General features: G+C 51.7%; 1 protein-coding gene across 5 annotated transcripts in view; it reads right to left on the bottom strand.

The window, feature by feature from the left end:
• The window catches only part of FMNL3 (formin like 3), a 52305-nt gene that overhangs the window by 20275 nt on the left and 13616 nt on the right, over window positions 1–18414 (bottom strand). For all 5 annotated transcript variants that reach the window (XM_045184141.2, XM_024575645.3, XM_045184142.2 and 2 more), the window contains exon 2: window positions 1558–1641. In XM_045184141.2, the coding sequence (XP_045040076.2) occupies window positions 1558–1641 (84 nt within the window). The remainder of the gene's footprint in view (window positions 1–1557; window positions 1642–18414) is intronic.

Here is an 18414-nt window from a genome sequence, read left to right as displayed (position 1 = left end):
ACTCTTAGGTGTTCCGGCCCTGTAAGAGCCTTCACAACTGAGATATCTCGAGTTGCGGGGCAGGGGGGTTATGGAGGGGAAGGGTCCAGGACCTAAAAACAAAATGAAAGAAAAAAAGGAAGGTTTGGGAATGAGCCCAAGTTATGTGACCTAGAAATGACTGAGCCCTGGCTGGTGTGGCTCAGTGGATTGAGTGCCAGCCTGCAAACCAAAGCGTCGCTGGTTCAGTTCCCAGGCAGGGCACATGCCTGGGTTGGGGGATAGGTACCCAGTGGGAGGGCACAAGAGGCAAACACACACTGATGTTTCTCTCCCTCTCTCCTTCCCTTCCCCTCTCTCTAAAAATAAATAAATTTAAAAAAAGAAAAGAAAAAGAAACAACTGAAAGATTATCAATTAAAGAAACTCAGTACCGAAGGCTGCTGTTCTCCAAACCTCAAGCAAGCGCTCACCGTGCTCACCAACTCCTCTTAATGCAGAACACAAGGAAATGGGCCTTCGCTGGCGAGGGAGGGGCCTGGACTGGGCTGGCCGAGGCACTATCCTACCTGGGGTCAAGCAGCGTGCCTTGGGCAGCAGAGGAGCCTAATGGTTAGCACAGGGTTGGCTGCCGGAGCCCTGGCTCCATCACCTACCAGGGTTCTTCATCTATGAAATATAACAGTGCCTTCCTCACAGGGCTGTTGTGAGGATTAAATGAGATATTTCAGTATATATAAAGTGTTTGATCCATATAAACACTCAATAAATGGTAGCTATTATGCTTTTGTTCAGTGGTTGAGAAGAAATAATAAATTTGTCCATGCAGGGCTCCACGGCAGAGCGCTGGGCAAACACACTGCCTACACTGTGCCAGGTGCTTCTATACCTCCCAAGAGGTTAGGCAGTAGAAGCCAGCGCTCTCAGCCCTGCCAACAGGCCTGTCCGAGTTCACAGACTCGTGACTTTGATCTTCAAATGTCTGTGGGGTAAAGAGCCAGGCCACAGGTGTTAGTTCTTGGTTCCGAGCTAAGTGATAATCTCTGTATTCTCTTCCAGCTCTAAACACTATTCATGCGGAGAGAGCTTCCAAGCCTCATGTCCTGAGATTGGAGAGCAGAAGACTGTGGAATTGGGGTTTCTCATGCATACAGGCCTGTAAATGATGAGAAAAACCCTGCTATTCAATCAGGGATGGGGCAGAGTGAGAGAGAGGTGGTCCTTTGGATCACTGCCCTGCTAGGCACAGCCCTGGCCCCGAGGAAAGGCAGAACAGGTTCTGCTGGGAAACTACAAAACTCCTCCACAGCCCTCCACTGCAGGCCTACACCAACCTCCTGCTGGCGACTGCCCATTGGGAAGAAATCGGGACAGCACTTTGCAGGAGCTAGAGGGTAACTCAGCCTACAAGCCGTGTCTTTGCTAGGACAGTCCTCTTGGAACAGAAAGTAGGCGTGGACTGGGGCCAAGTCCGGGCCAGGCTTCCTCAAGGGCCGCCAGGGCCGTGATCCCTGCCTGCGGTCCTGCTGCCTTGTTCAGCCCCAGACGAAACCCCTGGCCCTGCCCCGAGCCCCCTACCTGGTCACAGATCAGATCCCACTTCTTCTCATTGTCGTACTGCCGCAGGAGCCGGGCCTTGTCAGGAGGCAGGTTCATGGAGCTCTGCGGAGAGAACCCAAGTCAATGGGGCTGCACGCTGTCCCCACCCGGAGGAGGGAAAAGCTGGACTGCGCACCCCTTTCCCTCCTGGGCCTTCCGTTCACCTGGACACCACTGCTAATAAGGAAGGCTCGCAGAGGCGGGGCAGACCTGCCGTCTCCCCTTCATATTCAGTTGTTTGGTTAAACAACGTTCTCCAAACCATAGGTCATGGAATCAATTTAGTGTGTCAAGATTATCTTTATTCTAAATGAAAACGAACAGATTAAAATAGAATAGGATAGCAGATACCAGAATTCATTGCAAGTAGGAGGTATGAATAATGAAGTTTTCATAAAGCTTTTGTTTCTTTTATAGTTTATATACATACAAATGTCTGTCCAGAAAGTATCCAGCTATGTAATAAGAAAAAGAGAGACGTTTATGGACGGAGATACAAGAAACACTGTACACAGGACAATGACGCCTCAGTCCCCTTCAAAGTAGGCACCTCAGGACCTCACACAGTTCTCCCAGTCACCATCAGCTGCCCTACTGTATGTTCCTGAATCTCATCAATGGTCTGGAATCTCTTCCCTTTCAAAGGTGATTTTAGTTTTGGGAAAAGCCAGAAGTCACAGGGCACCAAATCTGGACTGTAGAGGGCTGAGTCACCTGGGTGATTTGATGTTTTACAAAAAAACTCTGCACAAGACGTGATGCATGAGCAGGTGTGTTGCCGTGATGAAGCTGCCAATCACCAGCTTCATAACTGCGGCCTTCTGAGTCATCCAAATAGTTTCCACAGAGGAATGTTCAAGCTTAACTCAAAATTTGATGCAGATTTGTTGCTTTACTCGGTCAGTCATTTTGAATGTGACAGCCACACAGTACACATGCTCACTCAACAGAATCTACCGCCCTCACTGACTAGTAAGTGAAGTTGTCATTGTTCACGTATGCGCGTTCCAGCCCACTCTCCTGGCTGCCAGGCTACATCGATGTCGTGCAAACCATACTCCTTATGTTAGCAATGGCTGGACCTTCTCCAGACAGACCTTGTATACACACACACATGCACGCACACACACACAGGTCATGCTGTGAAATGTGTTTCTTCACGTGGGACAGACAGGTCAAGGAAGTTTGAAAGCCACCAGTTTAAAACAGAAACTTTCAATCTGTTTTTCCCCAATGGCTTGAGAGATGGGTGGCTCCCCTGCACCATGCACACCCACGGGCCAGTCCTGAGCCACCCGCCGGCTGCGTAGGTGCTGTCCCACTACCCCTGTGCCCCGTGTCAGGACACTGGTGAATGAGGAGGACATTAGCATAGAGCTAACTGCTCAGAATACTTTTAAGAAATAAATTACAAAACTTTAGTACTTTAATTACTAGTAGCAAATTACTTATGACACACACACCTGCCAATTAATTAAGACACAGTAAAGTGTCCTGACCCCCTGTTGAGACACCCTAACCTAGAATATATGAGGACAGACCATCTTTTTATCTTGTTCGCTACTGTTTGCTGAATGAATAAACGAATCAAAGAGCAGGTGAGTGAGCGGGTGAAGCCCGAGGCATCCACGCGTGACCTGGCCGCATCCAGGGCAGTGGCCTTTATCACCATCCAGCCAAGCCTCTCTGCCACCCAGTCCAACCGCCTTGTCTTAGGTCACAGCCCTTGCCTGTAAAGGTGGATCACTGGGCCCGCCCCCGCCCCCGCACTCTTGAATCAAATACGATCTCCTGTCTGAAGTATCAGAGCTGTCCGAGAACCCACATGACTTCCCACAAATCCTGCCCCATCCCCACACGCTGCTGGCCACCTGGAGGGCCTTCCTCTCATCTTTCTCTCCCTTACCGATGGCTCCGAGTTCAGCTCTAACTCACTCCCTGGTAACCCAAGCGTGACCACTTGGTTTATCTCTGCCCACTCCTTGACATCCTCATCCCTGGGGACATGGCCTGTGTTCACCAAGGAGTCACACAGGCCCTGCACGACTGCAGAAGCAGCAGGAAGCTGAAAGGAAACCCTGGAACATTTATTTCTATCACACATATCTATGATGCACTTATCCACACACACCCTATTAAACCGGCCGAATGCTCATCTAGCCCCTACAGGGCTGGCTATTTGTATGGCCTCCAAATCCCAACAACGTCTAACACTGCGATAGGCACCTAGCGGAGAGTAAGTGGGTGATGAACCTGTGGTGAAGACGTCTGGGCCCAGTCTGAGCTATGGGCCCAGATCCTGGCTGGAAATGGGGTCGCTGTGACTCATTAAAAAAAGTAGGGTTGGGATCTCTGGTCAGCATTAGGAATGGCAGAATTTAGAAATATAGATGCGGGGCGGGTGAGAGGAGAAAGGAAGGGGGAGACACCACCACATCACACCTCTCTGCCGTGGCCTCTGCTGCCATAGGAATCTGCCTGAACTTGCCCAAGAGAGAGGGGCCAACAGAACCCCCCACTGCTGATGTAATTGGGATGGCTGGGGTAGGACGGTGCAAACACAACTCCAAAGGTTCTTTCTGGGTCTACTTTGCTAAGGGCCAACCTTGGCGTGTCTACGTGGAGAGCAGAACAAGGGCAGGAGGCCACAACAGGGACCCAAAGGTCAAAGATGGGCCCAGAGCGAGGTCTCCTACCTAAGCAGGGCGAGGCCACTGCCAGCTGAACCTGAGTGAGAAAGGAGTGAAACTCCTCCACGCGCATCCCGAGCACATCATTGCCCCTGCCCGTTTACCCCGTTTGTGTCATGAATACAGTTTTCTATTGTCACCCCTAGAAGAAAGCCACTGGGGAGGGAGCAGGGGAGCGTGCACTGCTGTGGCAGACATCATATCCTGTCTATGCCAACTTCCTCCCTCAGCCACCCACTGCCAGCTGCTACGGCCGCGCGCTTCCCCGCCAGGTGAACTGGTGAGGAAACGCTTTGTGCCCCTGGGACTTCACATACAGAACAAAGTCACCCCCTTTGGGACCGCTAGCCTGAGAGCACGGAGGAGGCATGTCAGGGACCTGCCTAAAATGTTAGATGCGCAGAAGAGATGAACCCCCAAAGTATGGAAACAGGTGGCAGAGCACGAATCAGCTCTGACCGAAGGCCCACGTGCTCTGGTCTCCAGCTCTGTGTGGCCCTTTCCACACCGCGAGGCCAGCCTTCTCTGCTTGTTTGGGACTGAGGCGTGATGGGAAGAAAGTGGTAAGGAGAATTCCCCCAGGCCCCAGCACCCTCACAAAAAACTGGTCACTGGCTGTGGGGTGGGAGCCACCCACATGGGGGCAGGACCAGGGCCTGGCCAGGGCAATTCTCTCCCTGCCAGACAAGGGCGTTGGGGCTTCTGCCTCCACCTGATAACTCCTGTGCAGGAGTCCAGCGGGGCTTCTGTGTCCTGAGGAAGTGGCTCTGCCCCGAGGAAGGACAACTTCCTGAGTTCCGGGGACAGCCAGGGAGCAAACCTGACGAGGTTCCGGTCTCAGTCAAAGGTTTGTTTCCTTGACATTCAGTGGCTCCACAGGGACTGCGGGCTCTCGGAAGGCAGAAGGCAGGCTAAGTTCCTGCTACCTCCTCACTGAGACCCTTGCCGAGCGGGCAGGAGGCGCAGCTGTCTTGGAGCAGAGGGCACGGAAAGGAACTTGGAGTCAGCGCCAGGCGACTTGGGGATCTTCAGAGTGCTGAGCCTCGGTGGACTCAATCATAAAAGAGATCATCTCACTCCTTCCCAGGGTTTTATGAGGATTAAATGATAAACATTTTATGTCTGTATTTGCCTGGAACACTGTGGGTGTTCAGCACATTTCCCTTCCCCTTCCTGGTGAAAAGCCCGTGTAAAGTGGTGACACCCCCCTCCTGCTTCTGGGTTGTGTCTCTCTCTCTCTCTCTCTCTCTCTCTCTCTCTCTCTCTCGGCCTCTGTCCCTCCTTCAGCACCTGCTTCTCAGCACTCGGAGGACGGAGCAATCCTTTCTGCCTCCTTGGAGGAATCTCTCTGAGTTTCTCTAAGTTGAATCTCTCTCGGGTTTCCTCTAAGACTAGGGGGCAATAGAATACCACCATGCTTGGTGGGGGGTGGGGTACAGGGAGACTCCAGGGAGCTGGGAAAAGGGGAAGATGAACTCAAACTGAAAGCTATTCTGGGACTGAGTGCTCAAGCAGAGGGAACCAGCAAGAAGCTTAATAATAAAAACCTATAATGGAAAGAAGCAGCAAGGGGTGCCTCTCCAGCAAGGCTACTTTGGTTGCCTGCCAGTTTGAGACCAGGCAGAATGCCCTGCTTTGCGGCCAGCCCCCTCCTGGGTTCTGTGGGAGCGAGGGTTCTTTACTCAGCACCGGAGCCTGTCCCCCTCAGGAGGGCAGCAGCGGTTCCTTCCCTTTCCTGCTCCGCGCCTGCGGCCCACTTGCCCTCCTTGTTTCCTTCCCGTTGTCGGGAGGGAAATGCCAGTGGGGTTGGGGTTTCCTTCAGCTGTGGGCTCTTTAGGACTCACCCTGACTTGTCAGTCTCCTTGGGCCGGGCCTGGGGAAAACCCAACACAGAAATAGGAACCACCAAAAATTTCCAGCTGTTTCTGTTGGTCCATCAATCATGGTAACTCTTAGGAACAGAGACAAAAATGACATGGCCCTCTGAGAGGCAGGGAGCAAGGGGGCTGAAACTTTCCCGCAAAGGGGATTCTGGAGGCTTTAGGGAAGGCAGGCAGGGGATGTTTATTTTGAGTGAACACAGAATGTGAGTTGGTGGTTTCTTAATATTTTCCCTTTCAGAACCATGATGGACACTCCTCCCAAGTGTGGTAGCCCCAGCCCTCAGGCTCAGCCCACAGGGGCGGGGAAACCTGGGGAGCTGAATCTACAACTTCTTTAGAGATGATATGAGACCCTGTCCTTGGCACCACAGGCTGCTGAGCCCTGGGTCATAGCTGCCAGCCAGTCTTCTCATGCATCCACAGACGGGTCTTTGTACAGATGGGCAGCCGTGCACGTGCTGAGGAGGCTCCAAGCTCAGGAGCCCAGGGCAACACCAGGCACAAAGGCCCATTCCGCCAGCCAAAAGGACAGAGCGTTAGGAGCAGCCCAGCCTACCCTCCACGTGTCTCTACTGGTGGGCAGTAGGCACAGCTGTGGCCAGCTGGGCACTACTCCCAAAGGGCAAGAGCCCAAGGAGGTGGGAGGTACCAGCTCCTGCTGCCTTGGCCCCCTTGGCGGCCACAGCCAGCCCTCGCAGTAGCAGCTCCCAGACAATGAGTTATTTTCAGCCAGTGCTTTAACACAAGCCAGCTGGCCAGTGCGCAGGGCGGGAGCCCTCCTCCACCCAGCCCGCCCAGATGGCAGGCAGGCCCAGCCCCGCGCCTACGCTGCTGCCGCCTCTGCGTCACCGATTGTTTATCTCGTCGTTTCAGCACAACTCCCCCTAACTGCCCCCCAAACTGCAATCCTTTCAAAAGGAAACCAAAAAATCAAAGACTTTGATCAAAGGTCCAAAAGCTAAAGTTAAAGAGTACAGGCGTGGGAAGCACAGCAGCCCCCAAACACCCCCACTTTTCCCCCGCCCCAGGACAGGCCGGCGGAGCGCAGGGGAGGAAGCGGAATGGGTCGGTGGCCGGATCTCACTGCACCCTCCAAGGACCAAGGCCGAGCCAGCTGTGCTGCCAAACTGGAGGACGGAGCTCAAGACCACTCTCTTCGTCTGCCTCTCCCTCACCCTTAACAGAGCTCAGGTTTGGAGAAGATAATTTGACACAGCCAGGTTGGAATGAGCCTGAGACAATGGTGCAAGATTCTGGGAGAAGAACCATATCCTGCGGCAGAAAGGAAATCACAGGAACAGTTCGTGACACTTGGCTGGAGGGAGTGGTACACGCCCCAGGATGGAGTGAACACTTCAACCAGCCCTCGCACGTTGGAGAGTTCAAGAACGGGAAGGGGTGGACAGCCGCAGTCACCTCCCTGGACGCTTGGCCTCGAGCTCCCCACCCCTCCGCCCAGCTCCTCATCTCTCTCCATCTAACAGCCCATGCACAGGAGCTCGCGGGCACCACTCAACTCTAGCCAGCCACACACACACTTCGGTCTAGGCCTGAGCTGCCCTATTAGACTTAGGGGAAAGCTGCTGGGTACCTCATGACAAAGGACATCAGGAAAGTGGGTGCTCCATGACTTAAGTGTCTGTAGTGGCTTAGGTGCAGCTTTCTGTGTCTGTTTAAGTGAAGCTATCACTTTGGGGACAAACTGCCAGGGAAAAGCCAGCTTTCACAGGCTCAGAGCCCTGTCTAGAGAACATGCTTCTGTGGTCACTGACGAACTCCATTACCAGAGATGACTTGCTGAGCACTTACGGGCCAAGTCCTTGAGCAGCCGGGAAGGAAAAGAGATGGATTCACCAGATGTCTCAGGCTGAGCTCTGCAGCTCACACCAGTGAAGTCAAATGAAGGAGAGGTGCTAGAAGACTGTCAATCAAACACAAAGGTGGCTTTTTCTAAATACAACTGTGTCCCTGAGGCCCCTTCTTCACCTTAAGAGGATTCCTCCATTGGACTCTCAGGGGGCAAAGGAAGTTGGCCATGTCCCAATGCCAGCAAAGCCCCCAGCTCTACCCTAACATCAGGTAACCCCAACCCTGGCCCCCCAACCCTGGCCGAGGACATTCCCCTCTGGCCTACTTAAGGCAAGAAGCACATTATCTCAAGAGGACTCTTGTTAGCTCTTCCCAACCAGAGACCCCAGGGCCTAGCTGAAAAGCCACTGCCACGGCAACTCGATCTGTCTGCTGGCTCCCCAGCCCCTCCTTGCGGTTCGCCAGACCCACACGCTCCCCAGTTACGCAGAATGGAAACTATTCTGCTGGGGGCAGCCGGCTTTGCAAAGCCAAGGAGTCTTGGGGCAGAGCCTCACATTCTTCCTGCAGCCAACCAAGGTCCTCCCTTCTCTTCATGACATTCCGCCTTCCTGCCTAGGGAGCCCTAATAGGCAACACTGCGTCTCAGAGGACACACTTCTGGGCTTACACCCTACCCTACAAAGGGCATTTTCCTCTCTCCCCCTTGCTCGCTGAGACCCAGTACATCTCCTTCCTAGGGTCTCTCACCCATACCTTTCCCCCATTCCCACTGTAACCACTGGATGGGCCCATGCTATTCACTCCTGACCCCTGGGATAATCTTCTGGCTGGTGGTGTTCCACCTTCCAGCACCTCCACCCCCCTGCCCCCCCGCCTGCACGTGGATGAAATTTCTAAACTTCCCGGCTTGTAAATAAATTGTTTCTTCTCAGTTCAGGAATTTTCTCTGGCTTGTTATCATTTACACAAGAAAACCTGAATGTCTTGGCCTGCGGTGCTTAGTATCTTAAAATAAGAAAGAGCTTCAGAGGTAAGATTCTCCCCACACTGGCCCCAGTATCTCTGACCAGTCTTACCCTCTCCTGGACTCTCTCTTCTGGAACAGCCACTTATTTGCTTGTAACTGATGTTTTGTCAGTCTTCTGAATCTCTACCTATTACTACCTGACTCAAAATCCAACGGTTCTGTGACTACCCAGCCTATATAATCAGCCCCTCTTCCGAGCTTCAAAGCATAATCACATGTGGAAAAATATGGCAGAGACCTGCTTGTTATCCCCCAACATCTTCTCATTTTTCTTAATAACGAACCTCCAATATTCAGTTTGTTACTTGGCAACCGAGAATATTTCTCATCTTCCCTGACATTGAAGTGTGGCTATGTGATCATGTAGGATGCAAGAAGGAGTGTGTACTTCTCAGAAGTGTACCCTTCTCACTAAAGGCAGGGAGTATACCCTTCTTTTCTCACTTCTGCTTCCAGCTGATTAGAATGCAGAAATAATGGCCAGAACTTCAGCAGCTATTCTGGACCATGAGGTAACCCTGAAAACAGAATTCCAGATGGGTGAAGCAACAAGGAAGAAACTACCTGGTCACTGATACATGGACCTTCGCACAAACTGAATGTGTTCCATATAGCATCTTTTCATGTGTGTGCTTCCTCTATGCACTAGATCATGAACTCCTTGAGAATAAGGGGTCATGTGTTATCCTTCTTTAAGTCATGTGCAAGTACTAAGTGACTGATCGATCCTGCTACAGCCTCTCCCGCCAAGTCCTCTGTTGGGCCCCTGGTTATTTTTAGAGGGGATTATCCAACTTGTCATCATTGTCCTGTTATTTCTGGACTCTCTCCTTTAACCTACCTCATGTTCTACGGCCCAAACCACTTCCTCTATATGCTGCTTCTTCCTCAACAAATTCCCAGACTTCTCATTCTGGGTTTCGACTCTGTCCTTCAGTTCATGCTATAAGTCTAAGCCACCCGACCTGCCCTATCCTTCAACCAAACTCATCTTCTTACGGCCTGCTAGCCTGCAGGCCCCAGGCAGAGGCCGCCCCCGGCTTGTCCACCACTCCAGCAGGTGCTCGATAAAGACTGAGCCAGTTGAGTGTCCCCATAACAAATTCCTTTCCCTCCTGTCCCTACGTTTTCTACTCCATTGCACCCCAAAGAAAGCATCTCCTTCCCAATTGCCAGACATGCTCCTCCTTCGATTCAAAACAAGTGGAATCCCACCTGTAGCAAGTTAGAGTGGTCACATCTACCTCCCCATTCTCCCACCCCACCCCAAACCGTGTTTCCACACGTTGACTAAAAGCCTTTAAAATGTGCTCACGGAGTTGTGAGTTACGGCTAATGCGTCTTCACCATTTTTTGGACGCTCCACAAATATCCTATCACACATCCCAGTGTGGGGAAAGCACAGAATGAGGAGCCACACTGGCCTGGTGTGGAACCGCTTACTAGCTGTGTGGCCTTCAGAGAGTTATTTAATCTCTAGGAGCCTCAGTTTCCTCATCTATAAAATGGAGGTAGAAATAGTACCTACTTCATAGGGTTGCTGATGATTAGATAACATATGTAAAACATTTCGATCAGAACCTAGGCAGTAAATGTTACACATAATGCTAGCTATGTTTTTTTTTTTTTAATTCAGCATTTAGCTGGAAAACAACTATATGCCAAGAACTAAGCTAGAAGCTGAGGACATGAAAGTAAACAGGCCAGGATCCCTACCATTCAGGAAGTTCATATCCAGAGGGCAAGCAGACAAGGGAACCAAGAGTAACTGTAGACAGCACTTCTGAGAGAAGGTGCACAGGGCACCGTGGGGTCCCAGGGAGTCAACATCTCATTGGACAGAGGAGTCAAGTAAGGCTTCTTGGAAGAAATGCTATAGGACTTAATCCTAAACATCAAGCAGGAGGGAGTCAGGCAAAGGCAATGAAGGAGGGCAATATGGTGATATTCTAGATAAGGAGACAGCACTGGCAAATACGGGAAAGCACAAAACACCACAAAAGGTCCAGGACTCTCTAAGTGGTCTGCCGTAACAGAATGAAAGCGTACATGGGAAATCACAGCGGGCAGGGAACCGTCCGATGACGCCGGATCTTGGGAGCTAAGGTAAGTAGGCAGGCAAGGGTAGGACAAAAATAGTGACACCGACCAAAGCTACGCTTATTGATAGAACTGGGATAAGAGCTCCATGTGAATTACTATATCATCTAATTCTCACAACAACTCTGTGAAGGTGGGACTATGTTCATTCCCATTTTACAGGTGAGAAAACAAAGGCTTGGAAACGCCATGGAATTTGCCCAGGGTCACAGAGACAGTATGGGTGGAGCTGGGCTTTGAACCCAGGTCTACACCCAAAGCCTGAGCTTGGATCCCCAGACAATGCCTCCTCTGAGACAATGAATTATACTAGCTCTCCTCTGCACCTTTCCAAATTGCCCACATCCTTCGGAACCAAAGCAATCAACCTTCCTCGTGAATCCTCCCCCAAACGACCCGGACATCGCACACTCCTTCCTCTGAACTCCGGCGAGGCTTACTGCCCTTACCTCCCGTCGATGACCCTATTCGATCATTCCTCCAACACTAGTGTCTTCGATGCATCGCATGCTGTGCCCCCTGGAAGACCTGCTTGCCTTGTGTGACTTGTGTATTTACAAAGGAAAGGGAAACTGCAGCTTATACACATCTACTCTGGGCCAGGCGCTGTGCTAGGCCCTTGCATTACAAGATTGCTTGGAAGACTCACTCCTCCCTCACACTGTTATTCACCGTTCACACTCTGTGTTATTTCCTGAACTAGACTGCAAACTCCGTGAGGGCGTGGACCTTGCCTTGAGCACACGCTTTCCTAGACAAGGGTGTCTGGCGCACGGCAGAAGTTCAGATGCTGCGCTGCTCACGGAGGCAGCAGAGGTCGGCTGGGGCAGTGCTGCATCGCACCCGGTGCGCCACCGGAGACCACGCTCTGGCTTTCCGGGGGCCTCATTCCAAGTCCAGCAGCTTATGATCAAACCATAAAACTTAATGACTCCCTTCCTACTTCCAGACTACACGTGGGAGGGGCATGACTCTTGCTTTATGGAAGGGTAAACTGAGGCCCAGCATGGCACACTTCTGTCACAGTTCAGATCAGCTGGGGAGAGGCACTACGAATCCTGTCTTTGTCCTTTTAACTGCTCTCAAATGGGGTCCATCCTCAGCCCCGGTGCTCCTGTCTGCTTTGGGGAGGAGTCACAATGACCCCCGTCTGCTCTTGATCCATGAGCCATCCTCCCAACACTGTCCTCCCATCCTGTCCTTAAGGCCAGAGCTTGACAACAGAGGTCATAGCTGCTCACAGCCCAACTCCGTCTTTGAGTGTCCCAGCTTTTTTACATCCCATCTGGGGTCCAGCTAGCAAAACATACCTATCTGGAGTTAGCCTTCCGAGAATTCCACCTCGTGAATCTTCTCTGCTTCCCACGTCTGCAGTCCTTAAGTGCTGTATTCACTCAGGGCCACAGAGGGGGAGAAAAACATTACTGGTACTTTTCTCACACGATCTCACTTACTGCTCTTAATAACCTGCGGAGGTCAATATTATGCCTACTTAGCCCTGGCTGGTGTGGCTCACTGGATTGAGTGCTGGCCTGCAAACCGAAAGGTCACAGGTTTGACTCCCAGTCAGGGCACATGCCTGGGTCAAGGGCCAGGTCCCCATTTGGGGGTGTGCAAGAGGCAACCAATTGATATATTTCATGCACATCAATGTTTCTCTCCCTCTCTTCCCTGATCTCTAAAAATAAATACATAAAATCTTTAAAAATATATATTATGCCTATTTAACTGGGGAGAGAATTAAGAATCTTGGACCCACTGGCTCAAGGTCACACAGAAAAAAGTGGCAGAACCCAGATTCAACCCCAAATGTGGCTTCCAAAATAACTTTTGCCAGGCCCTGTCCTGGCATCTTCTTACAAGCAGGCAAGTCTCACTTGGGCAGGTCCACCTGGGTTTGTCTGAGCGGCTTTGGTTGATCATTAAACAGCCCTTCCCTCTCCAGCTCAACTGGGGTGGAACCAGCTTGACCAAGTATGTGGGCCGGACACCTGGAGTTTAAGGCTTCTGTCGCAGAGTAAGAGGGTGATCACGCAGAGCAAAGGGTCCAGGGAACGGCCCACATGGTGACAGTGCCCTCATAGCTGAGTGGCACTTCGAACATTCAGAATACGATAGGTAAAGCACAGGCTTTGGAGTCAGGGGTGACCCAGATTTGAGTCCTGGTACTTTGCATGAGACCATGGGAAAGTCACTAAACTACTTACCCTGAACCCGTTTCTTCACCTATAGAATGTGAATTATAACATCTACCTCTTATAAGAGTTACGTGAAGGGACGAATGAACGGCAAGGACTGTGCAAGATGCCCGGCACGGGAGAAGGGCTCTGTGAATGGTGACTGGAAGGGCTACTCCAGGAGTTGGGGCTGACTAGAGTCAGCTTCTAAGCACACAGGCAAAATACAATTTCACAGTGCTTTAAAATACAAAGAGAGTAGTAGATACAGCCGAACAGTATAGGGTAAATGTATTATGTGTTTATTACTTCTCTGGGTACAGCAATTGCACACGCACCCCTTTGAAAGACAAGACTGAGACACCAACGGTCACCCAGGCGATTTACAAAAAAGCTGAGACCAGGATTCAGGGAGACAGACTGAGTGCTCTGGGGCAACTCCTCTGACCTTTTGGAGATTTTTGCTGTCATTCATGTTCCACCTCATCTCAAACCCCTCACTTCCCCATTGACTACCTGTGGTGAGCAAACCTGAGGTCTGATCCTGCCACAAATCTGTTCCCAGCCCCTCAACTAATTCCTCTTTTCAGCAACTCCGCCCCTCTCCTCCTGCCCCTGCGGAAGTCCTGGGGGCTGTCCCTCCCAGTCACTGAAGGGCTGTGCTACCTCTGGGAATATAAAGGCGTGAGAACGTTTCAGCCGCAATTTTAATTGATATCGATGACTCTCAAACCTGTGTTTCAATCTCAGACTTCTCCTTGGAGCTTTGGCTTGAGATATCCAACCACCCGTTCGACCTTTTACCCGGCTTCTGCCTCGAGGTGGCCTCATCACCGCCCTTCTACGTTATTTTTTCTCCTGTATCCTGTATCCTCCGCACTAGTGCACGTCTACCTAACCGATCTACCAAGCTAGGAATCTGGGTGTCCTCCTTAATGCCTCCGTTCTCCTCACCTCTGCCTTCTCAATGTCAAAGGTAATCAGTCATCAAGCCCTCAAACTTTTCATCTTCGAAAGTCCTTGTTGACTCCGGCCCATCACCCCCACCACGCACACCAGCCGGGGTTTAGGCGCCCGTCGTCGCCACCGCACTGCCGGGCCTCCCTTCAGCTGCCACCTCCAATTCTGGTTCTCTCCCCTGGGTGCCAGGCCCATCCGCCCACCGATTCAAAATCTGACCACGCCACTCTCCTTAGAGAAAGCATGAAGCACAGTCCCTTCCACGTGGCGTTCAGAGCCCTGCTGATTATCACCTCAGCCTCTGCTCCCACCACTCCGCCCACGCCTCCCTCTGCCAGCCCCGGGATTCTCTGAAAACCTCAGGCCGTCTCGCCCGCCCAGGCTGGCCCCTCCACCTGGAATGCTTTCTCTCGCACACTTCAGCTCCTAAGTGTCCCTGTGGCCAGGAGAGATTTCTCCCTTACAGGCAGTACTCCCGCGGCCCCACCCCTGCCCCGTGTTCTCTGGACGCTCCGGCGCATCTGTACACTGCACTCCCCAGGCTGCATACTGCAGCTACACGCTTAGTGCGTGTGCCTCCCCCTCTAGACTGAACTCCTGGGGCAGAGACTGGCCCAGTCATCTTTACTTCTCCGGCACTCGACACAGTTTTCGAAGAAGTCATAAATGCTCATTGAGTGAAGGAACACCTGCGCGCTGGTATCCTGCCCCTCTCCGTCTCAGGCAGGGAAGACGACACCTCAGCCATTCTCAGGTCGCTGCCTCAGAGGCCTCCTCGCTGCCAGGGCACGGATGTGAATCTCCGGCTGCCCTGCCATGGAGTGAGCCTGGGGTAAGCTTTCTGCTCTCCTGCCGCGAAGACAACAGAGGCAGCTGGCATTGCTTTTACAATGCTATGTCTCCATCCTGAGTGTTTTTCTGGGCATTTGAGGGGACAAGTACTAAGTGATTTTTTTAGTTTTCAGAGGCAGTCAACTGAGAAGCCAGATGCTACCAGACACTCTGTAACTGGCAGCCCCTCAGCTCCTGAGTTTATGCTCATAACTTTTACAAGGACATTCTGGGGAAATGACAGATAAATGCGTCGACAGCTCACCAGGACCAGTTGTCCCATAAATGCACAAGATTCTTAGTTCCTTAGTCACTCATGATGCCGGCAGTAATTAGCCAAGCCCAAAAGGAGCAACTAACTAATGGCTGCTATTGGGCCATCCACCTGCAACGCATGCAGATGCATCGGAAAATAATGCGCAGACGTGAGCCCTTTACAAGGGATTCACCAAGTGTCCCGACTGCCAGGGCCTGAGGATAATGAGAGCTTGTGTGATGCTGATTCTGCGGAGCAACAAGTAAACACAAAATACCACAACCACAAACAAGAAGTCTGTCCAAAGTTGGGGGCCCAAGTATACTCTGGACACAGAGGGTTCACACGAAGACGCTCTTCCCTGGTTAGCCATCTGTCACCCATCCACCCAAGAACATAGTCTGGGCCTCACTCGAAGGCTGGCATTGAGGGGAAGGGAGTGAGGGATCTGTAATCTGCAAATGAGCCCACGTACCGGAGGCCCCCACCATGAGTTCAATACAGTCCCAGGGCACAGGACTCGACTTTGGCAGGCCTATGCCGGCTGTGCTGGCCTTTACCAAGGCTCTGTACAGAAAGAAGGCTCTTAAAGCAGATCCTTCCATGGCTGTACCAGGGTTGAAATGTGCTAAAGGGCCGGCCAAGGGCTGCGCCGGGTCCTGGAGGTCCTCAGGCCTGTGGAGAGGTCCTTAGAAAGACAACCTTGCTGAGCAGGATGACAAGGTGACTGAAGTGTGGCGTGTGGTTGAATGCTTTTACAACTCTACACAGAACCAGTCCCTGTCCACCAACAGTAACTCATACCTCTTGAATATTCTCATTGGACCCCTTAACACCAGATCCCTGGCTCCAAGAGGTTAGGGGTCTTAGAATATTTCTACTTAAAATTTATTGAGCACCCTCTCTGCCAGACACTGCCCTGGATCCCTTAGGTTTGTTATTTAATCCTCACAAAATCCCTACAAGCTAAGTAGTATTATCCTGATTATACAGATAAAGAAACTGAGGCTCAAGGAAGGTAAGGCACTGGCCCAAGGCCACAGTGCTAATAAATGGCAGAAGCAGGATTCAAATCCAAATCCGTTGAGCCCTAAAGCTGTTGCCAAGAGCCTGGCTGAGCACTGGCCACGGCAGAAGGAAGCCCTGTGCTCCTTGCAGCTTCCCAGGGCAGACTCCTTCCTCCTCCTCTAGCCAAGAACACACGTACACACGCACACACACGCACACACACACACGAGTGACTTCAGGAAGTCTTGGGAGAGTCAGACTTGGGGAGCCCTGGAAAGATAAGTATCCATTTACAGTTAATCAGCACCCTGCCCAGCCCCGCAGACAGTTCTGACAAGTGGGGCAGGGAAGAGGCAACCACAGGCTTTGCCCCTGCAGGAGCAGGAGCAACAACCTGAGCCCCGCCCAGAGTGGCCAGGCCCCACCGGGAGCCGCTTCCTCGGAGAAACGCTCAGGAGCCGAGATCCAGAGTCCACAGTGGTTACCCTTCACTATTTCGCTTTCCTCTCATACCTCAGCCCCAACCGAGATTTACCTTGTCACCTTATCTAAAATATCGCCCCCCCCCATTACTCTCTATCCTCCTACCTTCTTTTTCCTCATAGGCTCTTACTTGGCACTAACATCAAATTACATGTCTGTGTACAGGTTTACTGCTCTCGCCAATGACAACCTCAGCTCTGTGGGCAGGTCTCTTCGTCTCTACTGTCCCCCATGTAGCCCTAATATCTAAAATACAGAGTAAACACTAAGTTTTTGTTGAAGGAATAAATGAGTGATCATACAATCAAACATTTAAAAAGCCTACTTCCATGCCAGTGGGCACATAGGAAGCAAGACTGAATGATGCCGACTTCCCAAGCAGTCCCAGCAAACCTGTCATTGGACGCTAGTGTCCCTTCCAAATACCCCCTTCCACCCCCAGGCCCACAGACCTCACCCCACCCCAGGGCAGGCGCTGAAGGGAGAAAATGGAGCACAGCCCAGGGAGGAGACACATTTCTCCTTCGGTTAAATACAGCCCAGGACCTCAGCAAATTAAAAGCTCCCTCTTTACTGAATCCACTCAGCTTTAGTTATAGGTCACACTTTTTATTTTTGTAACCAGCCAATCCACCAAATTATAGGCTCAGGCCACCGGCAGGCACGCCAAACACTGGGGCCAGCCCAGCAGAGGCACTGCCCTTTCTGGCCCGAGTGGGGGTATAGTGCTGAGGGCTGAGCACGTCAAACCTGAAAGGGCAGAGGGCGAGACAGCTCTGCTGGGCAGAGGTGAGTGAGGAGCCCAGTCTCACTCAGGCCAACATGCTGCCCAGAGGGGAGCCAGATTCCAGGGCTTTCCACACAGCAGCCACAGGGAACTCTTAAATCCACAAAGCCGATTAGGTCACTCCCCTACAACTAATACCCAAACTCCTTACCAAGGCCAAGAAGGGCCCTAGGACCTGCCCTCCCGGACATCTCTCCGGCACCCGTCCACCAGTCTGGCGTTCCTTCAGTTCCTCGAAAGTGCAAAGTTCTTTTCCACCTCAAAGCTTGCACAGGTTGTTCTCTCCTCCTGGAAAACCACTCCCCAGATCTTCACACATGGCTGTGACCTGGATGCGGGGGGCTGGGTCTACAAGGAGTAGAGAGACTCTCTGGAGTGCAGAGACCGCTACAGTGTCTATTACAGCAGACCAGGCAAGTGATGGGGGCCCACAAAAGCGGAGGCACATGGAGGAGGTGGGAGGAAAAGCAGCCTACAGTAACTCCCCGGTGCCTGGCCTGGATGACTAGCTGAGAGCGGGTGCCGCTGCCCTGCTCCCTGCCCTAACACAGGATCCAAGGAAACACTGGCAGGTAGAAAGGGGCTGAAACACTGGACGCTACCACTATGCAATGAGCTGTACTGAGCGGGCACCACGAAGAAGGCATTGTTAATCATATAAGTTATTTAGTACAAGATGACATTTCACTCTAAAAAGGCAGGCAAGATAGATTCGGCAAAGGAAACAATTAGGTCAAAACTTGGTCATTAGAAATGGAAGCTTCTCTATTTTTGGACTTATGCAGTTTAGACATAACCTGTGGGATTATCTTCTAACCAGTT

The sequence above is a fragment of the Desmodus rotundus genome, chromosome 3 (genome assembly GCF_022682495.2).
Source record: "Desmodus rotundus isolate HL8 chromosome 3, HLdesRot8A.1, whole genome shotgun sequence".
Lineage (NCBI taxonomy): Eukaryota > Metazoa > Chordata > Mammalia > Chiroptera > Phyllostomidae > Desmodus > Desmodus rotundus.
Note: the sequence above shows the minus strand (reverse complement) of the source record. Positions and strands in the feature narration are given on the sequence as shown.